Here is a 26,393-nt window from a genome sequence, read left to right on the forward strand (position 1 = left end):
TTTTTTATTGAGCATACCGTTTCTGTAGGTATTGCTTCTGTGGGAGCCCTACTAACAGTTCTAAAACCCAAAACGTGGCACTGATATTGTACTTAACTCTACGCAGTTAAACACTTACCATAATAATAAGCAAATGAAACGATGGCAAACATTATTTTCCCCACTCACTCTCGCCCCTATTTTACTGGAAGCTGTTTAAGCGGTTAGGTACAGCTTACAACAATAAAATACTCGTATTTGGAAATATTCAACATTTTTTTCCTCCATTACTGTAGCCTATCTTGTACAATAATGAAAATTGGTATGTGTAAAACACTGTCCTTCTACTATATGAAAAAAAAATATTTTTACAATTTAAAAAAATTATATATATATATATATATATATATATTTAAATTCAAAATGGTGGCACTTTACTGTGCAGTGATAAAGCGTTTCCCTCATAACTCATAAACTTGTTAACTTTTTCATGTTCTCTCTCTTTTATTTTATTGCTGAAACTCATGTTTACAATATCATGCTCTTTGAACTACATTCCTTGTACTGTATATACGTGTTTATTCACACTGCCAATGGGTATAAACCCGGTGGCAGTGGTAAATAATTAGACTCCATAATGACAATTAATAATAAACACAACTAATAAATAAAAATAATAATTAATAATAGTGATAAATAATAATAATAATAATAATAATAATAATAATAATAATAATAATAATGAGCATCCTAAATTAAATGAAGCACCATCACTTAAAATAACATTTAAAGTAAATCTGATTTGTATCTTTCTAATTTGTAATAAATTTGTAACAAATAATATTTTTTTTTTATTTTGTGTTAGAAGTAAATACTAATTATTGCGCATGTTTTAAATAAATTTATTTTTTTATCAGTCAATCTATCAAAGGTAGAGAAGTGATGTTGCTTCATATTGTAGATACGACATGCATAAATACACAAAAAAATTTGGATCACAGAATATTGGATAGTTTTTAGTTATGTGGGAAACGCTTCATCACTGTACAGTGAACCGAATTTTGAAAAAAAAAATGTAGGCCTAAATAATTTTTTTAAATCGTAAAAATATTTTTTTTTCATATAACAGAAGGACAGTGTTTTACACTTACTAATTTTCATTATTGTACAAGATAAAGTAATGAAGGAAAAAAATGTTGAATATTTACAAAATTTTACTGCTGTGAGCTGTACCTAACCCCTTAAATAAAATAAATTGCTTTGATAGTTTGAAATTATAGAGTATTTTTAGTTTTTGTGAGCAGCCGCCATGGTGGTCTAGTGGTAGAACGTTGGACTTATAATCCTGTGGACCTGGATTCGATCCCCGGCGTAAGCCCAATTTATAACTTGTGTTGGGCAAGTCCTTAGTCCAGGTAATGTAGGGTTTCTTACGGGAGATCTAGCTTACCAACAAATCTCAATCATTATATCATTTCATTGTGGGTGTAGCGTAGACCAGCCTCCTGTAGCGCAACCTGGGCAACGACTCTGTTGGTAAATTGATCTACACAAGTGGCTTCACACGGCTGAATGACGGAAAGTCAAGTATCCGCCATTAGAAAGAAAAAAGTTTTTGAGAGCTGTGCGGGAAAGTTAGGAGAGGTTATAGCGTATTAAAGATTATAGTTAGCGGGGCTATTTAGTATTACAGCATAAATTCAGTCATCATTTTTACAAAGTTCGAATACATTTTTATTCGCATTCTTTGATCTACCAACATTTTCGCCTTCCTATTGGTCTGTGGAAGAAAAAAACATATATTTTTTTTTTTATCTGCCCCCATAAGAATGTTTGCTTGTGAGTGAAACCTGCTTTTTTTTCTGATGAACGCTCTGCATAAGGGACTCATTTAATGTCTTGTACTTTAGAATCCTTATTAAGTAATACAATTACGATATTGAGAGGCTAATACTTTCACCCTAGAGTAATTAAAATTAGTTGTCAACAGCTCATGTTACATTATACTAATAATAAATCTGTAGCCGAAATTTTTCTGGTAATTTTCGATTTTCCAAAAATAATTGGTCCTAACATACATAATTAACCACCCTGAAACCGAAAATCGCTTTATTTTTGTTTGTATGTCTGTCTGTCTGTAAGTTTGTTACCTTTTCACGCGATAATGGCTGAACGGATTTCGATGAAAATTGGAATATAAATTAAGTTCGTTGTAACTTAGATTTTAGGCTATATGGCATTCAAAATACATTATTTAAAAGGGGGGTTATAAGAGGGTCTGAATTAAATAAGTCGAACTATCTCGCTTATTATTGATTTTTGTGAAAAATGTTACATAACAAAAGTTTCTTTACCAATAATTTGCGATGAGTTTTATTCCTTGAAAAATTTTGATAGGACTGATATTTAATGAGATAAATGAGTTTTAAAATTAAAATAACTGCCATCTAAGGCCGTGTAATGAATTAAAAAACAAATGACTTCGTCTATAAGAGGCCTTGGTCAGCAACAATCGAAAGCTATGAAAGATAGCCTACAGAGAATGTTTCTGTGTTTGTATGAAGTAATATCGGAAGCTAAATTAACCGATTTGTATAATTAATTATTATTTCACCATTGGAAAGTGTAGTTTCTCTAGATGGACATAATGCTATAATGTTATTACAGTAACTTCTGATATAATATAATATAATATAATATAATATAATATAATATAATATAATATAATATAATATAATATAATATAATATAATAATATAACATAATTTAAGTTATTTGAAGGGTTCAGAACCATAGTGGGCCAAGCGCCATTTACTGAATACGTAGAAAACAAGGGTTAAAATTAAGTTATTACCATAATTCAATGGAAACCTATAACAAGTAAAATAAAATATACACATTAAATCTAAATGATGTCAATCTTCATTAAGCTATGGTTGCATGTAATAAAAATTAAGAAACATGTTAAAGGAATTGTCATTGCACCAAATGAGTGTCTCTGGACCAAAATGATCGCATTTTAATTATTTGGATGCAATTTAAATTAAGTAACATATTAAACGATTTATCCTTCTATCAAACATGAATGTTCCCTGGATCAAACGTCCTATTTTAATTATGTAATTACTTTATATTCATTTCTAACGGGTGCAGCGGAGCGCACGGGTACGGCTAGTTATAAAATATACAATATTCTTCGAAGGAACATCCATATGGTAGAGTGGAAGTTCCTGTTGAAAATTGATTTATGGAACAGATGGAAGGATTCTAAAAAAAGAACACCTTCTCCCATCTCTAAAACGAAGTCTAAACAAGGAATACAATAAAAGAATAACGAAACAAATGAAGTCCATAAGCAAGCATAAAGAAGCCACTTATTAAAAACTTACATCCATGACCTTTTTAGGTTTAAGATAACTTCTGAAATGTCATGGTTACAGTTGCTTTGTTGCGATTCCATCTCGTTCTTTTGAGATGTCATTTCTTAAAGTATGTAGGTTAGTAGTTTACATTTATGATTAATTCCAGTAGAATTCTTGTTAACTAAGAGCTCATCAAGGTTATTTGTTGTTAATTTATTTATAGAAAGTAACTGTGGCATTAAAACATATTTCTTTATCACAAATCTGTTATTTAATGACGCTGCATCAAGTGCGACGTTGTCTATCGTTGGCGGAATTTGATAATAGAGGGGTGGTATTTTGATAAAATGAAACAGATGGTTCAACTATTACCTGACATTTGTCTTACAGTTGGGTAAAAATCGACCAGATGACCGTAGTTCGAATAAGGAGACTACCTCCTTACCCTTGAGTCACACCTGCCGATTCAAACATTTTTATGGTAAACAATAGCCTCAAGTTACTTTCCAGAGCAAAATATATATATATATATATATATATATATATATATATACACAGGGACATCATTTTATTTTTACCAACATTTCTAATATTAACCTAGCTATACCTCTGGATCAAGGTTGATACCCCATTCCACGACTGCAGTTCGGTGATACTGGCGAAATATACAAACAAATCACTTTACTGGGTATAGGTTTTTGTTTAATCAAAATACAGTACAGTATTAACAATAAGTGTTTTTACTCACGAACTGAGCTGTCCACGCGGACGTATTCATTATGCAGTGTATGTTATACTGTCCACAACACATTAGCGTACACTATAGAGAATGAAGTTAAATTGAAAAATAATCATAATATGGATTTAAACACATTTTAAAAATGGTGGCCGTTCATTTCGATACAGTCTTCAGTTCTAATGTGTGTAATTCCAATTACCAGTTTCGTCCTTCGTACTAGTAACTCATGTTGAAATAATTCTATACCTACTCTCAGAGTACCTTACGTACTGTAAATTCAATCTTCACTTCTGCTCGTTCCGAAAAGATAAAATTACTCAGACATGCTATCTACTGTCCGTCCAAGTGGTTTTGTAGCAGGGTCGTAGAAAGGGGGGAAATCACGTGACAGTTAATTGCTTAACGAAGCCCTTTTATTTAAGTTATTTTAAACATTGGTATGGGTATAATATTACGTAGACGTCCAATTCCTAACAGAAATTAATGTTCTCAGAAAAGAGCCACTAGCCTTTACAGAGAGGCAAATAGAAGCAGGTGGGGAAAACCGGAATGCGACGTAGGCAAATGGACGACAGTACCTGTGCGAAAATGGTGCAATATTGAAAGCTCTTTCGTCACTGAAAACGCGAACATATTTTTGGAACGCACTGTTTACTATGACCGTAAGGCTACTATGACTTTATATTCAGTCTTGGATCTGTGTGGAGGGCGGTTGAACTTCATTAGTAGAAGGGGTGGGAGTGAAGTATATTCAAAAACACAGGTACAATAAAAATTGAAATAAAAATAAAATGATGTCCCTGTATATTTTTTTACAGAGATCAGTGTTTATTATTCGCTTCACATAAGTTTATTTTGGAAATAGAAATGATTATATAGATCTCTGTGCTTATATACAAGTTTTTTTTAATAGTTTCTGCCCAAGCACAGGTCTATCACTGCAAACCTAGCATTCTCCAGTGGTCCCTCTTTTCCGTCGTCTTAGTCTCCACATATATTAATCTTAATGTTCTCCATAATTTTTTATTTTACAAATCTGTGTCACTTTCAGCTTGCTTGAACATAGAATATTATACAAAATAAAGTACATAATTGAAAAATGTTACAAGTTACATGATTAAAACAAAAAAGAAGGAAGAATATGCATTCTACTCATATATAGATTTCGTTCAACATGTCGGCCTGGGTAACGCAGTTGGTATAGCGCTGGCCTTCTGTGTTCGAGGTTGCAGGTTCGATCCCGGCCCAGGTCGATGGCGTTTAAGTGTGCTTAAATGCGACATCCTCATGTCAGTAGATTTACTAGTATGTAAAAGAACTCCTGCGAGACAAAATTCCGGGACGCTGATATAACCCTGGCAGTTCCGAGAGTCGTTAAATAAACCATAATTAAAAAAAATCGTTCAATATTTTAAAGTATTAAATAATATATTAAACCATAGGCTTAATATAAAACAAATTTATAATAATATTGTGATTACATTATGATTAACCCTCGACACTTACCTGAGGTCTTTTCTGACCCCACACCATCTTTTATTTTTAATATCTACATCCATGTACTCTGAAATGTTCCGGTAACCTAGATATGCTATCCTTGGTTATTTTAGATTCCTTTACAATTAAAATTATTATTTCTTAATTGTATATTGATTTTATTTTCACGTTTATTGCTTTGATTCTTGGATAGCCCCAGCTATAGAACACGCCTTTGCTTTCTAGAATTAGTATTATTTTGCAATGATAGTATTTTCTTGTAAGGAAAGTGAACAAAAGAAATAAATACATCATAAACTGCCTTACAAGCTACGGGTAAAATGTAGGTTCAAGAGTAATTATTTGTATTTTTAAAATTAGCTTCTTTTCTTTCTACTGCAGCAGGTGATGAGACTAAATTAATTAATTATCTAAACATAATTTATTAATACTTGATGCAATAACAGGTACCTTTTTGTGCTTTATTTCAAGGAAAGTGGATATGTTGACTGATGATTGAAAAAACAAAAATACAGATATAGAATAGTTTGCCATTAAACTAATTTAATTAATTCATTCATTGTTTAAACATAGTGAGTAATTCTAGGTGTAATAAAGACTTTCAATTTGCTTATACTGAATACTATAAAAATGCAGTAAGTTATAAAATATTTTAATCATTAACAACAGATGTTTTTGGGATCAAAAAGGACCCCAGATAAGTAGCATGAAATTCTAGAGCAGCTAAGTTGCGAGGGTTAAATTGCTGTTGAGTCCATATAGGCCCTAATTGTTTTCTTAGGATAGTTGTGATATCTTCTTGTACCTCGAATGTTTCTTCTGTTTACAATTCCTTCCAGTGTATCCTTCAGTAGGCAGTTTCGTCTCAGCCAGTAACCAAGCTAATTTCATTCTCTCTTCCTAATCAGTTTCAGCATTATTATTACTTCACCCACTCTTTCTAACACAACTTCATTTTTTTATTCTGTCTGTCCACTTCACAAGCACCATTCTCCTACATATCAACATTTCAAACGATTTGTTTCTTTTCAGTTCGTCGTAATGTCCAAGTGTCTGCTACTATACAATGCCACACTCCACACAAAGCACTTCACTAGTCTCCTTTTTTTATTTTTTCAGAGCTCTACAGAAGATTCTCCCTCTTCTATTAAAAGCTTTCTTTGTCATTGCTATCCTCCTCTTGACGTCCTGGGAACAGCTCATGTTATTGCTTAGTACATTCCAAGTATTTGAAGTTCTACTGCCTCATTTCGAATTGGCACATTTATCTTATTTTTCTTCCGATAACTACGTTCTTCGTATTTCTTTTGAATTTCTCTTCATCCCATACTGTTAATAGCTGTCATTTAGCCCCGATAGTATATCCATTAGTATCATCTTCTCTTCTGCTAAAAAGTCATATCTTCAACAAATCTTACGCATTTTATTCTTCTTCCTCCTACTGCCATTCTTCCCATGTTCTGATGACAGTTCTTCACTAAATCCTCCAAGTAGATATGTAGGCAATATCCAATGCCTACCCACTTCACTTGGGTGATCCGGGTTCCTCATATTGCGGATAGATGGCAGGACAAAAATATGTTGAACGGGGTAGGTGATAATGGATATTCTTGTACTCCTCTGTCTAGCATATACAGTCACGAAGCTCAATAAGTAGTAAATATGCATCCACAGATAGTTGCTAACCACTAGAATCGCTAATATCGCCTCATTACAGACAATGCTAAATAGTACCGGCACAGTCTATTGTTCCTAGCATCCTCACAACTCAAGGTTCGTGACTGTATATACTAGACTGTGATAACAGCCTGAATTCTCAAAGCATTTTTTTACGTGTTGTGAAGATCATAATATGATGAAACATAATTATGTTTGCTTATGACATTCTTCTTGTAAAAGCGAGGTTGTCGCAGTCGTGTTGTGTGATCTGTCACTGTGAATTGCGTCACAGTGGTGAACCGAAATTGCGTGTTATTTGTTTAGGTGTGCGATACACGATGCATATTGCAAACGTCTGTCGAGACAAGAGATGCGTTGACTGTCTAATGCGAACAGAAAGGAATTGGCAAATAAACGCATCGCTAAGGTTACCGACACGTCATCTCAAGTAAGTTGTTTCTGATGTAAAGAACTGGGTGAAGTCGGTAAACACTCCACGTGAATGGTTATGAGAAGAAAGGACGTTCACCTGTTGCAAGTCATTTATATGTAGTTATTGCAGTACCAAATATATTATTATTATTATTATTATTATTATTATTATTATTATTATTATTATTATTATTATTAATAACCAACCACTCATCCATCTGAAGTGAACGAAGAGAAAAAGAAAATCTACGAGCCCACGATTCAGTACCTATCGGCGAAATACAACATTGAAAAAATCACAGTTACCGGTCTCTTCTTCGGAGCTAGAGGCACCATCCCGAAAGCCTTTGTAAAGTGAAGGGAATAATTAAAGCTGACGAGAGATCTTCAAGATGCCATCGTCACCACCATAATAAAATTTTCTATAGCGATATTTCGTCAGCATCTTTATGGTGTACATTCAATTTAAATTATATTTGGTTCTATTTTTTTTCTTATGTCTTAATCAATTTTGTCTGAAACCTGTTTATATAATTTTTCATTTTAAATTTTATTGTGAGCTATTCTGTGTCGTAGGGCAAACCCAGAATATTGGGTCAGACCAATAAATAAATAATTATTATCATGATCATTATATTATTACATTGTATTTTATTGTATTATACAGAATGTTAAAAAATCTCATTCCCAAACTTCTAGGGATGATAGACACGGAAACAAATATTTTGTATTAAAATTAATATTAATTGCCTTCCTTCAACTGACGTACACGTAACGTTCAGTATCGGGACCGAAAATCCGCTGTTTGGTAATGACTAGAGACTGGAATCTTAGCCACTATTCATTGAAGTTAAGTGAGTACGGAGTTTGTTCAATGAGCCAAATGACTTGGAGTAGTGGCGCTGTAGTATTTCCGCATCAAGAACAGCCACAGTACATACACAAAATAATGATTTCAAGAGTAGGACTATGTTGTGTATCACAAAAGAATAAACATAGTCTTTGCTGTGTGCAAGTGTACTTTCCAATAGCATTTTTAAAGTGCTTGTCCTCAACTCTGTTGAATGTTGGCCTGCACTATCATTTCATACAGATCCCTGCCAAATTCGTCCGCTGACACTGAATTACTAGCTGAAGGTAGTTTTCAGACTCGCTTGTTTCTATCAATTTCAAATGGCTTATATATTTTTTTATTACAGTACTGCTGTAAATACCATATTTTAGAACAGATTGTCAGTCTTACTTTTATTTATTTACTTACTTATTTATTTATTTACTTATTTACTTACTCATTTATTTACTTTCTTACTTACTTTCTTATTTATTTACTTATTTATTTCTCATCAATCTTGACTGGACATGGGGGATTTGATGCATTCCAGTTCAAATCCATAATTCCCATACCAAATACAAATACAGGGTGCGTCAGAAAGAACGGATGGATTTCACAAGGCAAGAAAATTGTAAAGATTCATCAAATCAAAAATTTATTGTTATCAACGTATTCACCAATACATGCAGTTTATTTATGTAAAACAACATTATCCATATGATGTCCTTGGCTTTCAATACAGGCATCGAGGCGTTTTCTGATGTTCGCCATCACTTTCACAGTCATAGCTGGTGCAATTGCCACGATTTCTTCACGAATCGCTGTCTTCAGTTCGTCCAGTGTATGTGATCGATGTTTACAAACTTACGCCTTAAATGGTCCCAAAGAAAGAAGTCGCAGGGCGCGAGATCTTACCGTAGCCTCGGACAATCTCAGTGCAATAGAATTTCGTCCAGGTGATTTCTTCTTTAATGTTGAACCTGTGATACGAAATGGAGCCACCCACCGCAAAATTGTATTCCGAGTTGGAATCCTAGCGTGACATCCGATGTCGAAATGAGTCCTGAGTGGCGATCACAGACTCTTCATTTTTCAAAAATGTCTCTACGATGAAAGCACGTTGTACACCAGACCAACACCATGTTCTCAACTGAAACTGCATTCTATGGCTGACCCAACAGTCGTGGTCCCCCTCACTATATCTCTCTCCTCGTTGCGTATCGATAGTTTGAAATCCATCCGTTCTTTCTGACGCACCCTTTATAACATATTATACTGTAGTTTCACAAGTACTAGCCTATAAACTATTTAATTTAATAGCTCTGCTAATAGCAGTTTAGTAGCTACTATTTAATACTGCATATCTACTATACTATACTATACTACACAAATGCAGAAATAATAATAATAATAATAATAATAATAATAATAATAATAATAATAATAATAATAATAATAATAATAATAACTTACAAATGACTTAAGGAACCCGCAGGTTCATTGCCGCCCTCACATAAGCCCGCCATCGGTCCCTATCCTGTGCAAGATTAATCCAGTCTCTATCATCAAATCCTATCTCCCTCAAATCCATTTTAATATTATCCTCTCATCTACGTCTCGGGTCGACCTGGTTGGCAAGTTGGTATAGCGCTGGCCTTCTATGCCCAAGGTTGCGGGTTCGATCCCGGGCCAGGTCGATGGCATTTAAGTGTGCTTAAATGTGACAGGCTCATGTCAGTAGATTTACTGGCATGTAAAAGAACTCCTGCGGGACAAAGTCCGGCACATCCGGCGACGCTGATATAACCTCTGCAGTTGCGAGCGTCGTTAAATAAAACATAACAACATCTACGTCTCGGCCTCCCCAAAGGTCTTTTTCCCCCCAATAAAAGGTAATAATAATGATAATAATATAACAAACTGATTCTCAGTATACAGGGCGATTCAGAAATAATAATAAAATTCTTGAATGTTTTACTATTATTATTCTAATTGATTGTTTCACTTGTTTACTTAACTATTTAACAGATTACTAATTTGGTTACTCCTTAACCAATAGCTTTTGTAGAGTGAAGGATTCTCTCACTTTATAATCTGTCTTCACATAGTTCCTTTATTTTGTTTTCCCATCTAATTTTGACTCTGAACTGAAATTTACCTAAATTATTAAGCTTGTTAATGTTCAACGGCCCACTTAGTTTTATGAAAGTTATCTTCTCGTTTATCTTCGAAAATTTATTTTCTATTCCGCTAATTCTGAGGTCGTTTGTCGCTGTGCATTTTGAGAGTATAAGGGAAGGAACTCTGATGTTCAAACTGTGTGTTTGTGTATGTGTGCTTTTGTACGTGAGCCCGCGATGTGCTGTTACTAAACTACGCAGACTTTCAAACTAATTTTGTAATTAACCATGGACTTAATTACAAAATACATAATAGGTGTTCTTTTTATTGTAATGTAGCTATTCTGTTGCCCTCTTCAATCTGCATAGTTACGGTAAATCATTTCCACCCTGTTTGTTGAACTACGCGGGATGTTACTGATCGAGTTTGCTGATGTGTACGTCGAGCGTCGGTCGTCACGCTTGGATGCACTTTATCTGCCCAGACCCGTGCCGAACTCTTTGTATTAGGTCTATAATAGGGCATGCGTTATGTATTTGATTACTTTATATACTGTATTTTGTATCTATTATTTATCCCGCGCCGTGGCGTCGTGGTCTAAGGCATCCTGCCTAGGACTCGGGTTACGGAATGCGCGTTGGTTCGAGTCCTCATGGGGGACGAAACTTTCTCATGAAATTTCGGCCACTGTATGGGACCGGTGCCAACCCAGCATCGTGATGCACTTGGGGAGCTACGATAGATAGGAAATCCGGTTACGCAAACCATCTACAGGTACATAATTTTATTTTTACTTCAATTTTTATTGTACCTGAGTTGTTGAATGTACTTCACTCCCACCCCTTCTACTAATGAAGTTCAACCGTCCTCCACACAGATCCAAGACCGCATATACAGGCATAGTAGCCTTACGGTAATAGTAAACAGTACGTTCCAAAAATATGTTAGCGTTTTCCAGTGACGAAAGAGCTTTCAATATTGAATCATTTTCGCAAAAGTACTGTCGTCCATTTGCCTATGTCGTATCCCGGTTCCCCCCCACCAGCTTTTATTCGCCAGCTAGTGGCTGGGCTCTCTTAGCTCTTTTTTGAGAGCATTAATTTCTGTTAGGAATTGGACGTCTGCGTCTATTAAAATAACTTAAATAAAAGGACCTCGTTAAGTAATTAATTGTCACGTGATTTCCTCCCTTTCTACGACCCTACGGCATAATCACTTGGACGGACAGTAGATAGTATGTCTGAATAATTTTATCTTTTCGGATCGGACAGAAGTGAAGATTGAATTTACAGTACGTAAGGTACTCTTTTATAGAATAGGTACAGAATTATTTCAACATGAGTTACTAGTACGAAGAACGAAACTGGTAATTGGTCTATAGTACGATAATATGCACATTAGAACTGAAGCCTGTATCGAAATGAACGGCCACCATTTTAAAAAATGTGTTTAAATATCCATATTATGATTAATTTTCAATTTAACTTCATTTTCTATATTGTACGCTAATGTGCTGTAGACAGTATAATATACACTGCATAATGAATACGTCCACATGGATAACTCAGTTCGTGAGTAAAAACACTCATTGTTAATACTGTACTATATTTTGATTAAACAAAAACCTAATGAAAATGATCAAACTTAAAAGCACAATATTTCCTAGTTTACGTAAATGGATGAATTACTTTTCTTCCCTCCTATACCTAGTAAAGTGATATGTTTGTATATTACGCCTTATCATCGAACTCCAGTCGTGGAAGGGGGTAGCAAACGGAGTTGATCCAGAGGTATAGGCAAGTTAATATTAAAAATGTTAGTAAAAATAAAATGATGTCTCTGTAGAACGGCTGGAGGGCTAACTACACGATACTCCCATTGCAACTCTGCTTCGACATGTGGCCGTGAGGCCAGCAGCCGGCTGGTCGATCTTGACCCTTCGTGGGCTGTAGCGCCACGGATTATTATCTATTATTTAGGTTCTATTTCCAGCAAAACAGAAGAAGAAACTACAGTGTCAGCGCGTCGCTCATACTGTAGATGGGACTGGATAGATGACGCAACATATCTGTCTGTCATAAATAGAAAAGGGACTTCGTGATAAAAGGAATTACTTTCGTATTTTTCGATCCTCTATTTTGAATGGGAATATCACAGAGACGCAGAATAGCGTACTCGTAAACCCCAATTTCCCGAATTCTCCTATGGTTATATTAGGAATTGTAGTCTAATATTAAAATATTCTTTTTTTTATTACAATTCTTTCCTTATGACCAGGCTTCGGTCCTGAGCACAGAAACGCATGAAGTTCAGAACGCACGTACGATAGTTTTGTGTTGGTCGAGTGGATTGGGAGATGGAGCGCGTCGTTACTTCGTGTCTCAACATGTAAACAGTCCGTCGTACCGTCATAGTACGGCACAAAATATATTTCACCCTATACAGATGCAGTATATACAGTACATTCCTAGTGGAGACAATAAATGCGTAACATTAAAGTATTAACGTAAGTTGTAACCTTCAATCAGGTGTCCCTACGCCGAAGCCTGTTACACGTACCGCAGCCAAGCAGCAATACACACAACAGTCCACACCTGTGGAGTAACGGTTAGCGCGTCTAGCCGGGTCTAGGTGGCCCGGGTTCGATTCCCGATCAGGGCAAGTTACCTGGTTGAGGGTTTTTTCGGGGTTTTCCCTCAACCCAATATATGAGCAAATGCTGGGTAACTTTCGGTGTTGGACCCCGGGCTCATTTCGCCGACATTATCACCTTCATCTCATTGAGACGCTAAATAACTTAAGATGTTGATAAAGCGTCGTAAAATAACTTACTAAAATAAAAAAATAAATACACACAACGGTAATGCACATTACGGACCCACCTGTGCTGTTCCAGTCACCCTACATGGGTCATGACGTCATTTATACTCCGTGTACTCTAAACCTCATACTGGTTACTCTGTGTCCCTAGGCCGAAGCCTGCTTATGACAAAGAAAATAAACCATAAACCGATGTATTTTCTAAAATAAAGAAATATAAGTTTTTAAAATGAACTTTTTTGGCTAGAGCATTTTTTCTAGCTTCCTTCAAGGAAAAACCCAGTTCTACATGTTCGTCATGAGTCAGTTGAGTTTTTCTGCCTTCAGATTCTTATTTTTATATTTCTCAATTAAGGTTCTGAATTCTTGCTATTAATTGTGCAAAGAAAAGAAAATGTTTAATGTATTCTAGAAAGAATATAGTTTAGGATGAGGGTTTCTTACTGGGGAATTGTGTTCTGATGACAGCGTGGAATCCCTTGGGACCGTCCACCTCGTAGTCCACAGTTCGGACCCGTCCGTCCGGGTCCAGCACACTGTACGCCCCCTTCACATACTCCCCGTACCTCTGCTCCCACCGATCGTTGATGACTCCGGACTTGGGATCGTCCACAGCGTAGCGGTAGTCGTATTGGACCTGCAACACACGACGTTCTTAGTATTATTTGCAAATACATCGCCACGCTTCCATTTACGTTAATATGATTTTAGTTTTGTTTTTATTTTTCCTGATTAAGCGACAAAATATTGTAGTATTTAAAAAAATTATTTAATGATTATTGTGAAACCTATTTCAACATACCTAAAAACAGTTTTAAGTATGCCCTCTGTCTGTCAACAGTGACTTCTTCTAAACTATTGGGGAGATTTTGTTCACAGTCGTTATCTAGGAGTCAATTTATCCGGAAACGGTGCACGTGAAATATGTTAAGTTTTAGCCTAGATCATATACGTAACCAGATATGTCGGCCTTATAGGCTTTGACGTTAACAACTTTTGTCAGGTTTACTACGCTGCCATCTACTTGTTACATAAGGAGTCACGTCATAATTCCCATTTGTTTATTGGTGGTTCTATAGTCTGCACTAGTGATAGTTAGGGATACTTTTCTCTGTATAGCATGAAGACGTATGATAATTTGGAATTTTGTATTGCTCCAGATTTCGCAGCCATAGGTCATTTGAGATCTTATAACAGAAATGTAAAGGATTTTTTTTTTCAAGGGAAGTCTGATGTAAGGTGACTTCAACAATGGATATAGATGAATGAATCTGGCTAATGCTTTGTTACGAGCTGCTTCAACATGGTGATGAAATCGAAGTTGTTAATCAAGTGTAATGCCGAGGTATTTTTTATTAACAGGAACATGTATGGTACATAAGTGTCAGCCTGAAAAGGCTTCTACTTTAACAGAGATGGTTAACAAGCAGGAACATTTATATTTTTAACTGAGGTGACCGATCTTGACGGTAGTTGTTATTTTATACTCTTGTTGCCAGGGCTCTTATCTTATCAGAGGATTCGGGTGGTACAGCAAGTCCTTATGAAAGTTTTCTGTAAATTTCTGTATAATGTCGTAGAATGATTATATTTCAAGCATGTCTTGTAGTTACCATTTGAGTTGCATTAGCGACTGTACTGCCATCTCGTGTGCGTTTACGGCGGACGGGTGGCGATCCTGGCGGTTGTTCACTTCAAAGTGCTGCCGATTTTAACATAGCGATGAGTTATCTGTTACATATATGTATGATCTAGGGTTTTAGTCTTCTTCATAGCGATTTGGTTTTCAACCCGGTCCGGTTCCAAACTGCTCAGGCCATCTTTTCTTAGGTATTCCTATATTACTTCTCCATTGGAGATTATATGTCAGCTATAGCCAAACGTCGCACTCGTCTGTTCGAGTCTTGAAAACCACCCCCTCCCTACAGGATGATTGACATGTTTACCATACTCAATGCTGTAGTCTTCGTATTCTCAGTAGCGTCTTGTAGCAGAACAGATACCGTTTAGCCACAGTCTAGTATACACAGTCACGAAGCTCAATACGTAGTAAATATGCATCTATAGATAGTTGCTAACCATTAGGATCGCTAATATCGCCTCATTACAGGCAATGCGAAATAGTACAGGCACAGTCTATTGTTCCTAGCACCCTCACAACTCAAACTTCGTGACTGTATATACTAGACTGTGGTTTAGCGAAACAAACCTCTCTCTTTCTAAGGAGATTTCGCAAGCGGAAATATATATATATATATATATATATATATTCACAAAGGATGGGAAGACCAATTCTTTTTGTTGTTGTGAAGAAGAACACATTACATTAGATGTTTAATGTGCTTTAAAGTGTTACGGGCTGTAAAAAAAGGAATTTAATCGTCGTGAATACAGTGAAATTAAAGGTACGAATAGTATTCTACATTTTACAAGTATATATGGAAAAATTAATTTATTCGTTTCTTATTTTGCATTGTTAAAAAAAACACATAATGTATTACATTAGTCGATGGAGTGGCGTGACATAGGTCTATATTATGGATAACTTAATATTTAAGAGAATATAAGATTATTCAATTGAATATATAATAATAGTAGTAGTAAAAATAATAATAATAATAATAATAATAATAATAATAATAATAATAATAATGATAATAATAATAATGGTTTATTTAACCTGGCAGAGTTAAGGATATACGGCCTTCTCAAACATTCAACCAGGAGTAAAACTGCGTTACAAAAAACACTACAAATTTACAAAGTACACTACAATTTTACACACAAAACTGAGTAAGATAACAATATAATGTAAAAAAAGTAAGTAGAAATCAGACATAATTATATAACATAATAGAACATATAGAAAGAAAGGAAAGAGCATAATAAAATGTGAACAGCAGATCGAAATAAATGAGACATACGAAGTATAAAAATATGAGACAATTATTGATAATAATAATAATAATAATAATAATAATAAAATAGTGAAGTACAAAGCATACAGTGAATACAATGTATTTTGGTACACACGGTAAGGAAAATTATGATTATATAGGTGTATATATATATATATATATATATATATATATATATATATATAGCTCAAGTTATCACATTATAGATATACCATTATCGGAAAATATGAAAACAAAAAGATAAAATAAGTTAAATATCACTAGAAAAAATATAGGCCTATATAAATTATATACTGTATGTGAATACGTGGAAACATGTGCAATACAACACTTGTCATAAAAGTAAGTTAGTTTGGCAACTCCTCATAAGATAATTTTCTAACTTGGATTTGAAAGATTTCAATGTTCTGCATCCCTTGACTTCAGGTGGTAGAGAGTTCCAGTGACGAGAGGTAGCAACAGTGAAAGATGAGGAATACATAGATGATTTGTGAAGTGATGATATATATATATATATATATATATATATAGAAACATTTCTTCATATAATCTCAGATCTGACATTCACATACTTAACACACGACATAAATCAAAACTAGACACTTGAAGCAATTAATAATTCATCCTTTCGCAAAATAACTGGGAATTTTATAACACAGTACCTGACTTTGCTAGAATATTATGTACAATTTTAAAACTAAGATATAGAGGATGATTCACGAGGATTTACCGCCACTTATGGAGCTTATTTCCGAAGACATTCTGAGCAGAAAAGTAATATAAACATGTGTCCTAATCTCAATATTTCCAGAGTTACACTAATAAATAAATAAATTTATAAATAACTTAAATTTAAATAAATAAATTCATAAATTTAACTTTTTCACCCTTGAGAAATATTAACTGTTTAAGAATATCCTACGAATATAAATTTATTAACTTAAAAATCAGTACATTTTTATTATTTCTTGAACATATTCATCCTTTGCTCTCAAAATGTTTCTACATTGCAGTGCAGAATGATGTAAGATTTGTGACAAATAGCATTTTCCCACGCAGGATTGAAAACCAGTTCTTGTAGCATGAAAGAAATGGTTATGTTATCAAGATCCCAGGCGGGCTAAAAATATTAACACAGTCTATGATTCTTTCTCATACGAGAAGTGACAGTAATGTAAACAAGGTGCTAATGAGACAAAAGGGGAAAAAAAGATTGCTTCTGTAAGAAAGTGGAATGAGAACAGAAGCTGCAATTATATTTCAGCATACTTCACACAGCGCTGCAGAGAGAGCGCGCTCAAGGTTCGCGAGAGGCAGCATTGAAGCAACTGACCCTCACCTGCAGCTTAAATGTCGTTACAGATACACAAGAGAGGCGTGAAGATACAGCGGTGCAACTACTGTTCGTTGATCATACTGGTTGGCTTGATTGCGCTGATAGGCACGAGAATCGCAGCTGTTAACACGTATTGCAGCATCGATGTTCTTCAGTGTTCTGGAGGGGCCTTCTTCTACACATGCACTGCAGTAAGAGGATTAGATTTGGCTTACCTAAGTTGAACTGAACTGGAACGACTTGACCTGACCTGGTTGAGTTGAACCGACCTGCTTTGACTGAACCGACTGGGTGTCTGACTGGACCGCTGGATTCCGGACTCATTTCTCTAGCATTAAGGGAGAGTCGGGTAGTGTTGGACATCAGGAAGTATCGGACAGTGAGTTTCTTTCATCTACCACCATATGGTAGTACCTGAATGACATGGTTACGTTTCTCTATGCGACATCACAGAAACGTAACCATGTCAATCAGGTACTATCATCGTGTAGTAGATGAAATAAACTCACTGTCCAATATTACGCGATGTCCGATACTACCCGACTCTCCCCTATCACTAGGGAGCGGATGTTGATGTTATAAAATCTACTTAAAATGGTCATTAAAATGTCCTTAAACTAATGGAAGAATGATATTAAATTAAAAGAAAATGACATTTAAATATTATTCACCGTACTCGCACCACAACTTCTAAAAATTAGTCACCTTGTTTTTCAGTGACTGCCCTGCAAATCTCAGAGAGGGAAGGCAACTTCCTGGAATTTGGCTAAGATAATGGAAAAGAACATGCAAGAAAATGAAGGTTTTAAGGGAAAACTGTAGATTTTAATGAGGATTTACAATGTCTTTCAATCAGAGGTGGTCCATGTCAGTGCCTTCATTCTCCGTCTCCTCCTTCCGCGCTTCGCTTTTGTTACAAGATCTTCCAGATGAGGTAGTGTGAATGACAAAACAAATTGTGGGCGCAGCGTGCATTCTTGCAATCTTTGTGTTAAAAATACTGTCTACTACAGTAGACATCCCTTCCGAACCATGTTGAGGACACAACGTCCTGTCCAGGACATGATGAAAGTTTCCTCCCTTCCAAACATAAATTCTAAAGACACGCTCGTACCGACAAAAGAACAGTAGCGGTCAAAGCCTTCACTTAAACTAAGCTGGTGTCAAGCATTTTATATTACTTCCGTTGTGTGAAGTGAAGCCTTCAATGGAATGAGGGATGGACTTTAGAGTCTGTTCCAAACTATAAAACTCAAACTTCACTGTTATTCACTTATTCAGTAGGTAATTACTACTGACCTATTTGGTTAGAAAATGATTTAACAGACCTATCGGTAAAGAAGAAGATAGATAGATAAGTGCATTTATTGATGCACAATAAATTATACAAACTCATGTACACAAGATCCTTCGCACGAGCTCGTACGGCCATTCGTGCTATAACTATGCACAGTTTGGATCTTCAAAACGAAAATAAAGCTTACTAATAATAAAATAGTGAAACAACAGTTATTATTATTATTATTATTACTACCGTTATCATTTATTACCACTATTATAACTAATCTAACTTCATACCAAATTTCACAAAAATAATACAAATAAAATAAAAGGGAGATATGAAAAACACACACGCACAGTGACACACACACACACACACACACACACACACACACACACATATATATATATATATATATATATATATATATATATATACATACAGTATAAACAATTCAATTTCTTGTTGAAGCTGCACCAAATAATCCAAATAATAAATATAAGGTAAAGAAGAAGGTAAAATGCATTCCAAATGATCTAAAAGTTCTTCAAAGTATTAAAAATTACCAAAGAATTCCGAAAAAATATAAAAATAACCTGTTAGTTTAAAAACGTCAAAAAATGCAATATAAGAAATCACTCTTTTACGTTGATATTAATATAGAAAGGATTTCTATATTAATAGGCATAGTTTGAATGTGAAAAATAAGAAGATGACTTTTCATCAACATCCGCCCCCTAATTATCACCTTCATCTCATTCAGATGCTAGATAACCACAGCAGTTGATAAAGCGTTGTAAAATAACTAATTGAAACAATTTGTCCGCAATTCGCTCTTCAGTCAGTGTTCAGTAGTAAGTTACCGAGCCTATAACTTATAATGTGTTCTTTGCGTCGCTGTAAGTCTAAAAATAAACAGAGCATGGTTTCGTTTAGAAGTTTAACAACTTCAATTGGGAACATTTTCCAAGTATCTCGTTTACATACCTCGTTGTAATGATCAGGTGTCCCCGCGGTAGGGGTGTACGGGTAACTGGGATGAAGCTTTGGAGTAGCTCGGGTCGTGGCCACAACCAGTAAGACGGCCACACCGATAATCTGTAATAGAAATTTCATTCAAAGCGTCAATTTAATGTACTCATTACAATCAAAGGTTTCAGAAGAATATGAAAACTGCTTTGAACCAGAGATGAGATTACTGCTTCCAGATTTAGAAAATCGAATTTGCAATATTGAGATGTATTTTAGTAGTAATCATGTCCAAGTTCCGTCAAAATCGGGATCATGCTTTTCTGAGGACCCACTTGTGATTTCACTAGCAGAATTTTGTATTTTCATAAACCAGCGATAAATGCAATCAATTCTATCCTCTTAGGAGGCTAAGCACCCAGGTACATTGCCAGAAAAAAAATAATTTATTTGCTATAAATTTATACTTGTAATGGCTCAAGAATTAAGAGGTAATGGAATTGGTTGGGTCACTGCCTGAGAAGAAACTACTAAAGAATGCCTACATTGGAAGGAATGATGAACGGGAGAAAAGTTCGGGGCAGAAGACACCAGAAGATAGACGACATTGTGTTTGGATCATACGCGGAGACGAAGAGGAAGGCAGAAAAGAGGGAAAAATTGAATAATGCTGGGTTTGCAGTGAAATACCTGTACCTGGGCAGGACGCTACGAATGGAGTGCATAGTAATTCGGTCCCATCAGATACACACCTGAAAGATACAGTATAATTCGGTCCGGGATTCAGAAATGTACAGTACTAATTCGGTCCGAACTATGCAGGTATAGACAAGTTATATATCAAAGAGACTAAAATATATTAACAAAGAGACTGAAGACTTATTTTTTAACAATGCTCATTAAGAGCTTTTCAAAAAAGTATCTATACTAATAATAAATATGTAGCCGAAATTTTTCTGGTAATTTTCGATTTTCCAAAAATAATTGGTCTTAACATATATAATTAACCACCCTGAAACCAAAAATCGCATTTTTGAAATTTTTGTTTGTATGTCTGTCTGTATGTTTGTTACCTTTTCACGCGATAATGGCTGAACCGATTTATATGAAAATTGGAATATAAATTAAGTTCGTTGTAACTTAGATTTTAGGCTATGTGGCATTCAAAATACTTTATTTAAAAGGCGGGTTATAAGGGGGCCTGAATTAAATAAATCGAAATATCTCGCTTATTATTGATTTTTGTGGAAAATGTTACATGACAAAAGTTTCTTTAAAAATGATTTTCGATAAGTTTTATTCCTTGAAAAATTTGATAGGACTGATATTTAATGAGATAAATGAGTTTTAAAATTAAAATAACGCCATATAAGACGGTGCAATGAATTAAGAACAAATGACTTCGTCTATAAGGGGCCTTGGACATCAACAATCGAAAGCTATTAAACATAGCCTACAGACAATGTTTCTGTGTTTGTATGAAGTAATATCGGAAGCTAAATTAACCTATTTGTATAATTAATTATTATTTCACCATTGGAAAGTGTAGTTTCTCTAGATGGACATAATGCTATAATGTTATTACAGTAACGTCTGAGTAAATCGAGGACAGGTAAGATTAAAATATCTTCTTATGCACAAGCTATTTTGTACATTCGATTTCTGTATTTCTTAAAATAATATTTATGTACACTCATTTTAATCTCAGAGAATTAACGAACAACGAGAGTGTATTGATTTAGTATGCAGTAATAGTACGTTAGCTTAGCAATCCATTATTTTATAATTCAAATTTTAACTATGCTAAATTGAATCGTGTTAAAATACATAAAATATATATGCAATAAATGCAATGCAAAAAAATTGGGTAATGAGCGAAGCAGATTATCTTGCGCTGTTGTAAAAGTTGTTCCCTGGATCAAACGTCCTATTTTAATTATGTAATTACTTTATATTTATTTCTAACAGGTGCAGCGGAGCGCATGGGTACGGCTAGTAATATAATATAATAATTTATTGCCAGAATAAAGATATATAAACATATACATAGGCCCTATACACAAATCACACTATCACTCCCAAAGAGAGTACATACTGAACATCTTTACAATCACACTTATGCGAACAATAACAATCACGAATATCATAAACGTTTTACGCAATTATAGAAATTCGATGAATTCCCTGTAATTTTTTTACACCTTCCATTACTTGTACAGATGCGGAATTAAAATTTGGAGCGAGTCTTGATGGGAGTCCACCTATATGTAGGCAACAATCTCGCATGACTGCCCAAAAGTAGCATATATATACAGGGGCTCTTGTTTATTGCACATGCGCAGTGTGTTATTTTTTTAATAGGTTATTTTACGTCGAAATGAAAATTTGATATTCCTTTCTTTTCCTCTTTTTATATTCCTCGCTTTTAAATTTGATAAAGCGGAGCCTTCCTCGATAATTACTTCATAACTGCCTCTTGATGCCATGAAAGATAGTTTCAATACAATGCATTTGATATTCGAAACGATTCACACATCATGGAGCTCTAGTTTCTCCATATCATCCGAACAAATCTCCATCATCTCATCTCATAACGTATGTAGGTTAGATCAGACTTCTGGGCGCATCCTGAGCAACGAATCTGTGGTAAATTGGTCTACATAACTGGCTTCATATAGGTGAATAACAAACAGTCCTGTACCCGCCATTACAAAAAAAAGATACCAATGAATTGTTTAAAATCGTAATGAATAATAATAGGTGTAGTTTCTAATTTGTTATTATAAACAATTTGATTTATTTGGAAGTTAATACTACAGTTAAGTACTTTATAATTGAACTATCTTGAATGAACTGCTGTATTTCTGTATTTACACACTCTGGAAAAATGTCTTTATATTATATAAATATATTTTAGGTTTATATTTTTTTTCTCCCTGTAACATAGTTATAGTAAATTTATACTAAATTAATTATCATTTTACTGGCTATCTCAATTTAATTATAATTGATTGAATTAAATTAGCTCATAAATAATGTTATTACTTTATCTTATAGGTTTATCTAAATTTAAATAAACATTTACTAGTCGTTAAAACTTTTAACTGAAGAGTATTGCTGGAGAATCTTTTAAGTGTAGTGTAAATATTCGTAATTTAAATATATATTGTATTGATTAAGGCTGATTGAGTGGAAGAGAAGGTCTTATGGCCTTAACTCTGACAGCGAAAACAAATCATTCTATTCAATTTTTAGTAGGCTATTTTACGCTTTATCAACATTTTAGATTATTTAGCGTCTGAATGAGATGAAGGTGATAATGAAGGTGAAATGAGTCCGGGGTCCAACACTGAAAGTTACCCAGCATTTGCTCATATTGGGTTGAGGGAAAACCTCGCAAAAAACCTCAACCAGGTAACTTGCCCCGACCGGGAATCGAACCCGGGCCACCTGGTTTCGCAGCCAGACGCGCTAGCCGTTACTCCACAGGTGTGGACTTCTATTCTATTCTATTCTATTCTATTCTATTCTGTCGGATCTTCGTGCTGGCCGTACTATTTTTTTTATATCTCGAAGTCATAAAAGCGTGAAGCTCTACCTCCATGCCCCCAGTGTACTTTCGTGACACCTAAAGATCAATAGCTCTGTCTCTCCAAAAGAACTGAATTACTGCAAAGAATATGAAAGTCATGACATTTCTTCTTTGTGACAGTCATTTAACTGTTTCAGTCACATTATTATAACAGTAATTTTCCCCGCAATAAATGTGTCAAATTGTGTATCACAGTGAAAAAGAGAGAGAGAACGAGGTGGCAGATAGAGACAGTAATTTCAACCCATAATGCATCTCGATTGTATATAATCAACCAAGAATATTGCTGTGTTGTGTCTGTTTCAAGGCTGCGAACTATCTTCACATATAGCATTAAACCTGATGGTAACCTGCAGTTTCTTTCCGATTGGAGTATCAGCATTCATCACTTTCTAGCAATAGCATTTAAAATTCAAGAAAACAATAATAAGATTATAATCTGTGGTATGAAACACTGGAATCCGTGCCTTGAGTGAAATGTTATTGAATGTAACGGGATTGAGTAAGATTGAAATGCTCATGTTGAGTGTCAGGAACGTTTTTATCGGTTTTTTAACACTTAACGGTCCTAAAATACTGATATAAATTTGGAACAAGAACGTCTATTAGTGTTGATGGTTCGCTAAAGATTCCAATAATTAAAAGAAATCAATTAATAAATTGTTTAAGGAGGCAATATAAAGTTTCAATTACTCTAATATCGGTGTTTTTCTTTTTCTGTTTTTACTTTTTTTTATTAATTAATGAAATATTTATCCTCTGTTTGAGGTTCTGGCTGATATGTACAGTAGTGGCAAAATAAACCGGACCGACCCTTATAGCTGATTTCAGAGTCACAGATTCAAATTTTGCTAGTCACAAAATACATCCATCTTATATAATTAATTGTAACAACAAAAGTTATTGCATTTGTTCGATTCTTACCGTCTTTTGTTTCCTTCAGTGCCTCAAACTTACAGACGAAAAAACTTTGAGAGTTTCATTTTCATCTGGCATCAATATTACATTTCATCCTCTATTCAGCAAAGATAACTGCGTATTTTTACATTAAATAGCAGTACATACCTCTGGCTTCACTGTCCGTATTGAAATTACCACAGTTTGACACAATACACAGCACAGGATTCCTTTGTATTAGCTACAAGAGTCGATCCAGTTTTTTTTGCCACTACTGTACTTCATTATCAGGCCAGTACATCTCACTTGACGTTATGTGTCAGAGGAAGAACAATTGTTTGTATGCATCTGAAGTCAGATTAGTGTAATATGTAGCTAGTCGGCGATGTATGTAATGAAGGGGGAAAGGTACTAGCCACCTTACCCCATTATCGCCTGGCCTAGTTGTCTCATAAGTGGTGCTTTTTAGTATCAGTTGTGAGGTTCAAACCTGTCTTCGTACAGTTGACCAAGAACAACAATGAAATATTTGTTTTAAGATTTTATGCTCGACCATGCCGAAATGTAGTAATTATACACCTGGTAGCAGTCCTTTAATACATGTCATTAAAGTACACCTATTCATTAAAGTTCAGGTTTTCGATTATTCTCGGATATGCAATCGAAAGGCAACTAGGGAAAGGTCACGGAGGCTGGAAATCCAATACTGTTGCAGAAGGTTATGTTCTGTTACTATAATAATTAGCGTTAATTGTAAATAATATTCAAATAAATTCAATTTGTCATCTCGTTTTTCAATTCTAAATCAATTTCCAGGTTATATCAGACTAATGTTCATTCTTATTCTGTGCCAAGGTCAGTGACATTCGGCCTCGGAAAAAATCAATACTTTCGCGTCTGCGCACATCTCACAATTCAGGTCAGTTCGCACATAACCATAAAAAGACCTAATTTTCAATACTTTGAAGTTAGAAATATGGTCGAGGATAAAAAGTCGCATGAAACTTGCCTATAATGGTAATTAAGACGCTCGTATGAAAATTATGAAACTCGCTTGCGCTCTTTTCATAAACAATCATACTTGCGTCTTAATTACTACCATTATAGGCTCGTTGCATAATGTACTATTGTGGAATGTCCTCTGACCACGAATATGTACTCTCTTTGGGAGTGATAGTGTGATTTATGTATATGTATATATATATATATATATATATATATATATATATATATATCTTTATTCTGGCAATACATTATTATATTATATTATACTTTTTGAAAAGCTCTTAATGAGCATTATTCAAAAATAAAAAAAAAAATGTAGCCTATTGGGTGTTCGTTTTAAAATAAGAGAGTTGGAGTTACTTCTGGAAGTAGAAAGAACTCGGTAATACCATTATTGAGTTCTTAGTATATGGTTATCCCCACACACCAAGTTTCATGTCACTGAACCACATGCTTCAAAAGTTATTGTTGTTGTATGTCAACATATATGTCGAACATGGAGTAAGGCCACAAAGGGAAAAGCACTGGAGTAGAGGGATTCGATCCGGTGCTGTGGATTGAACTTCGGTGTAGCTCAGTGGTTAGAGCGCTTGATACGTAGAACCAAGGACCTGGGTTCGTTCCCCGGCGCCGGAGCGAATTTTTCTCCTCTAATAACCATTGTTACCATAACAGATAAATTCTGTAGGACTAAAAATTAATCTTTACGTAGCCTAATCTCACTCTGACATGACGGATTAACTTGACTAGACATGCTAATACTGATTGATCAACCTGACGTAACCTCTTAGCTTGATGAGATTGAGAAGAGAGCAGCACTGATAATGGATGATTTTCGTGAAGATATATCGAGACAAATAGGAAAGATTGAAGAATGCTGTGTTTGTAGTGAAAGACAGAATACTATAAATGAATTAATACTCGTATCGAGACATATGTAGCTGGCTGTTGCC

At 34.8% G+C, this 26,393-nt stretch overlaps 1 protein-coding gene across 1 annotated transcript in view; it reads right to left on the bottom strand.

Moving 5' to 3' along the window:
- Positions 1-26,393, bottom strand: part of LOC138716184 (uncharacterized) — a 126,133-nt gene that overhangs the window by 13,329 nt on the left and 86,411 nt on the right. The window contains exons 2-3 of the mRNA XM_069849023.1: positions 19,965-20,075; positions 13,886-14,078 (exon numbers count right to left, since the gene is read on the bottom strand). Of these exons, the coding sequence (XP_069705124.1) occupies positions 13,886-14,078; positions 19,965-20,075 (304 nt within the window). The remainder of the gene's footprint in view (positions 1-13,885; positions 14,079-19,964; positions 20,076-26,393) is intronic.

This window comes from Periplaneta americana, chromosome 16, assembly GCF_040183065.1.
Source record: "Periplaneta americana isolate PAMFEO1 chromosome 16, P.americana_PAMFEO1_priV1, whole genome shotgun sequence".
Taxonomy (NCBI): domain Eukaryota; kingdom Metazoa; phylum Arthropoda; class Insecta; order Blattodea; family Blattidae; genus Periplaneta; species Periplaneta americana.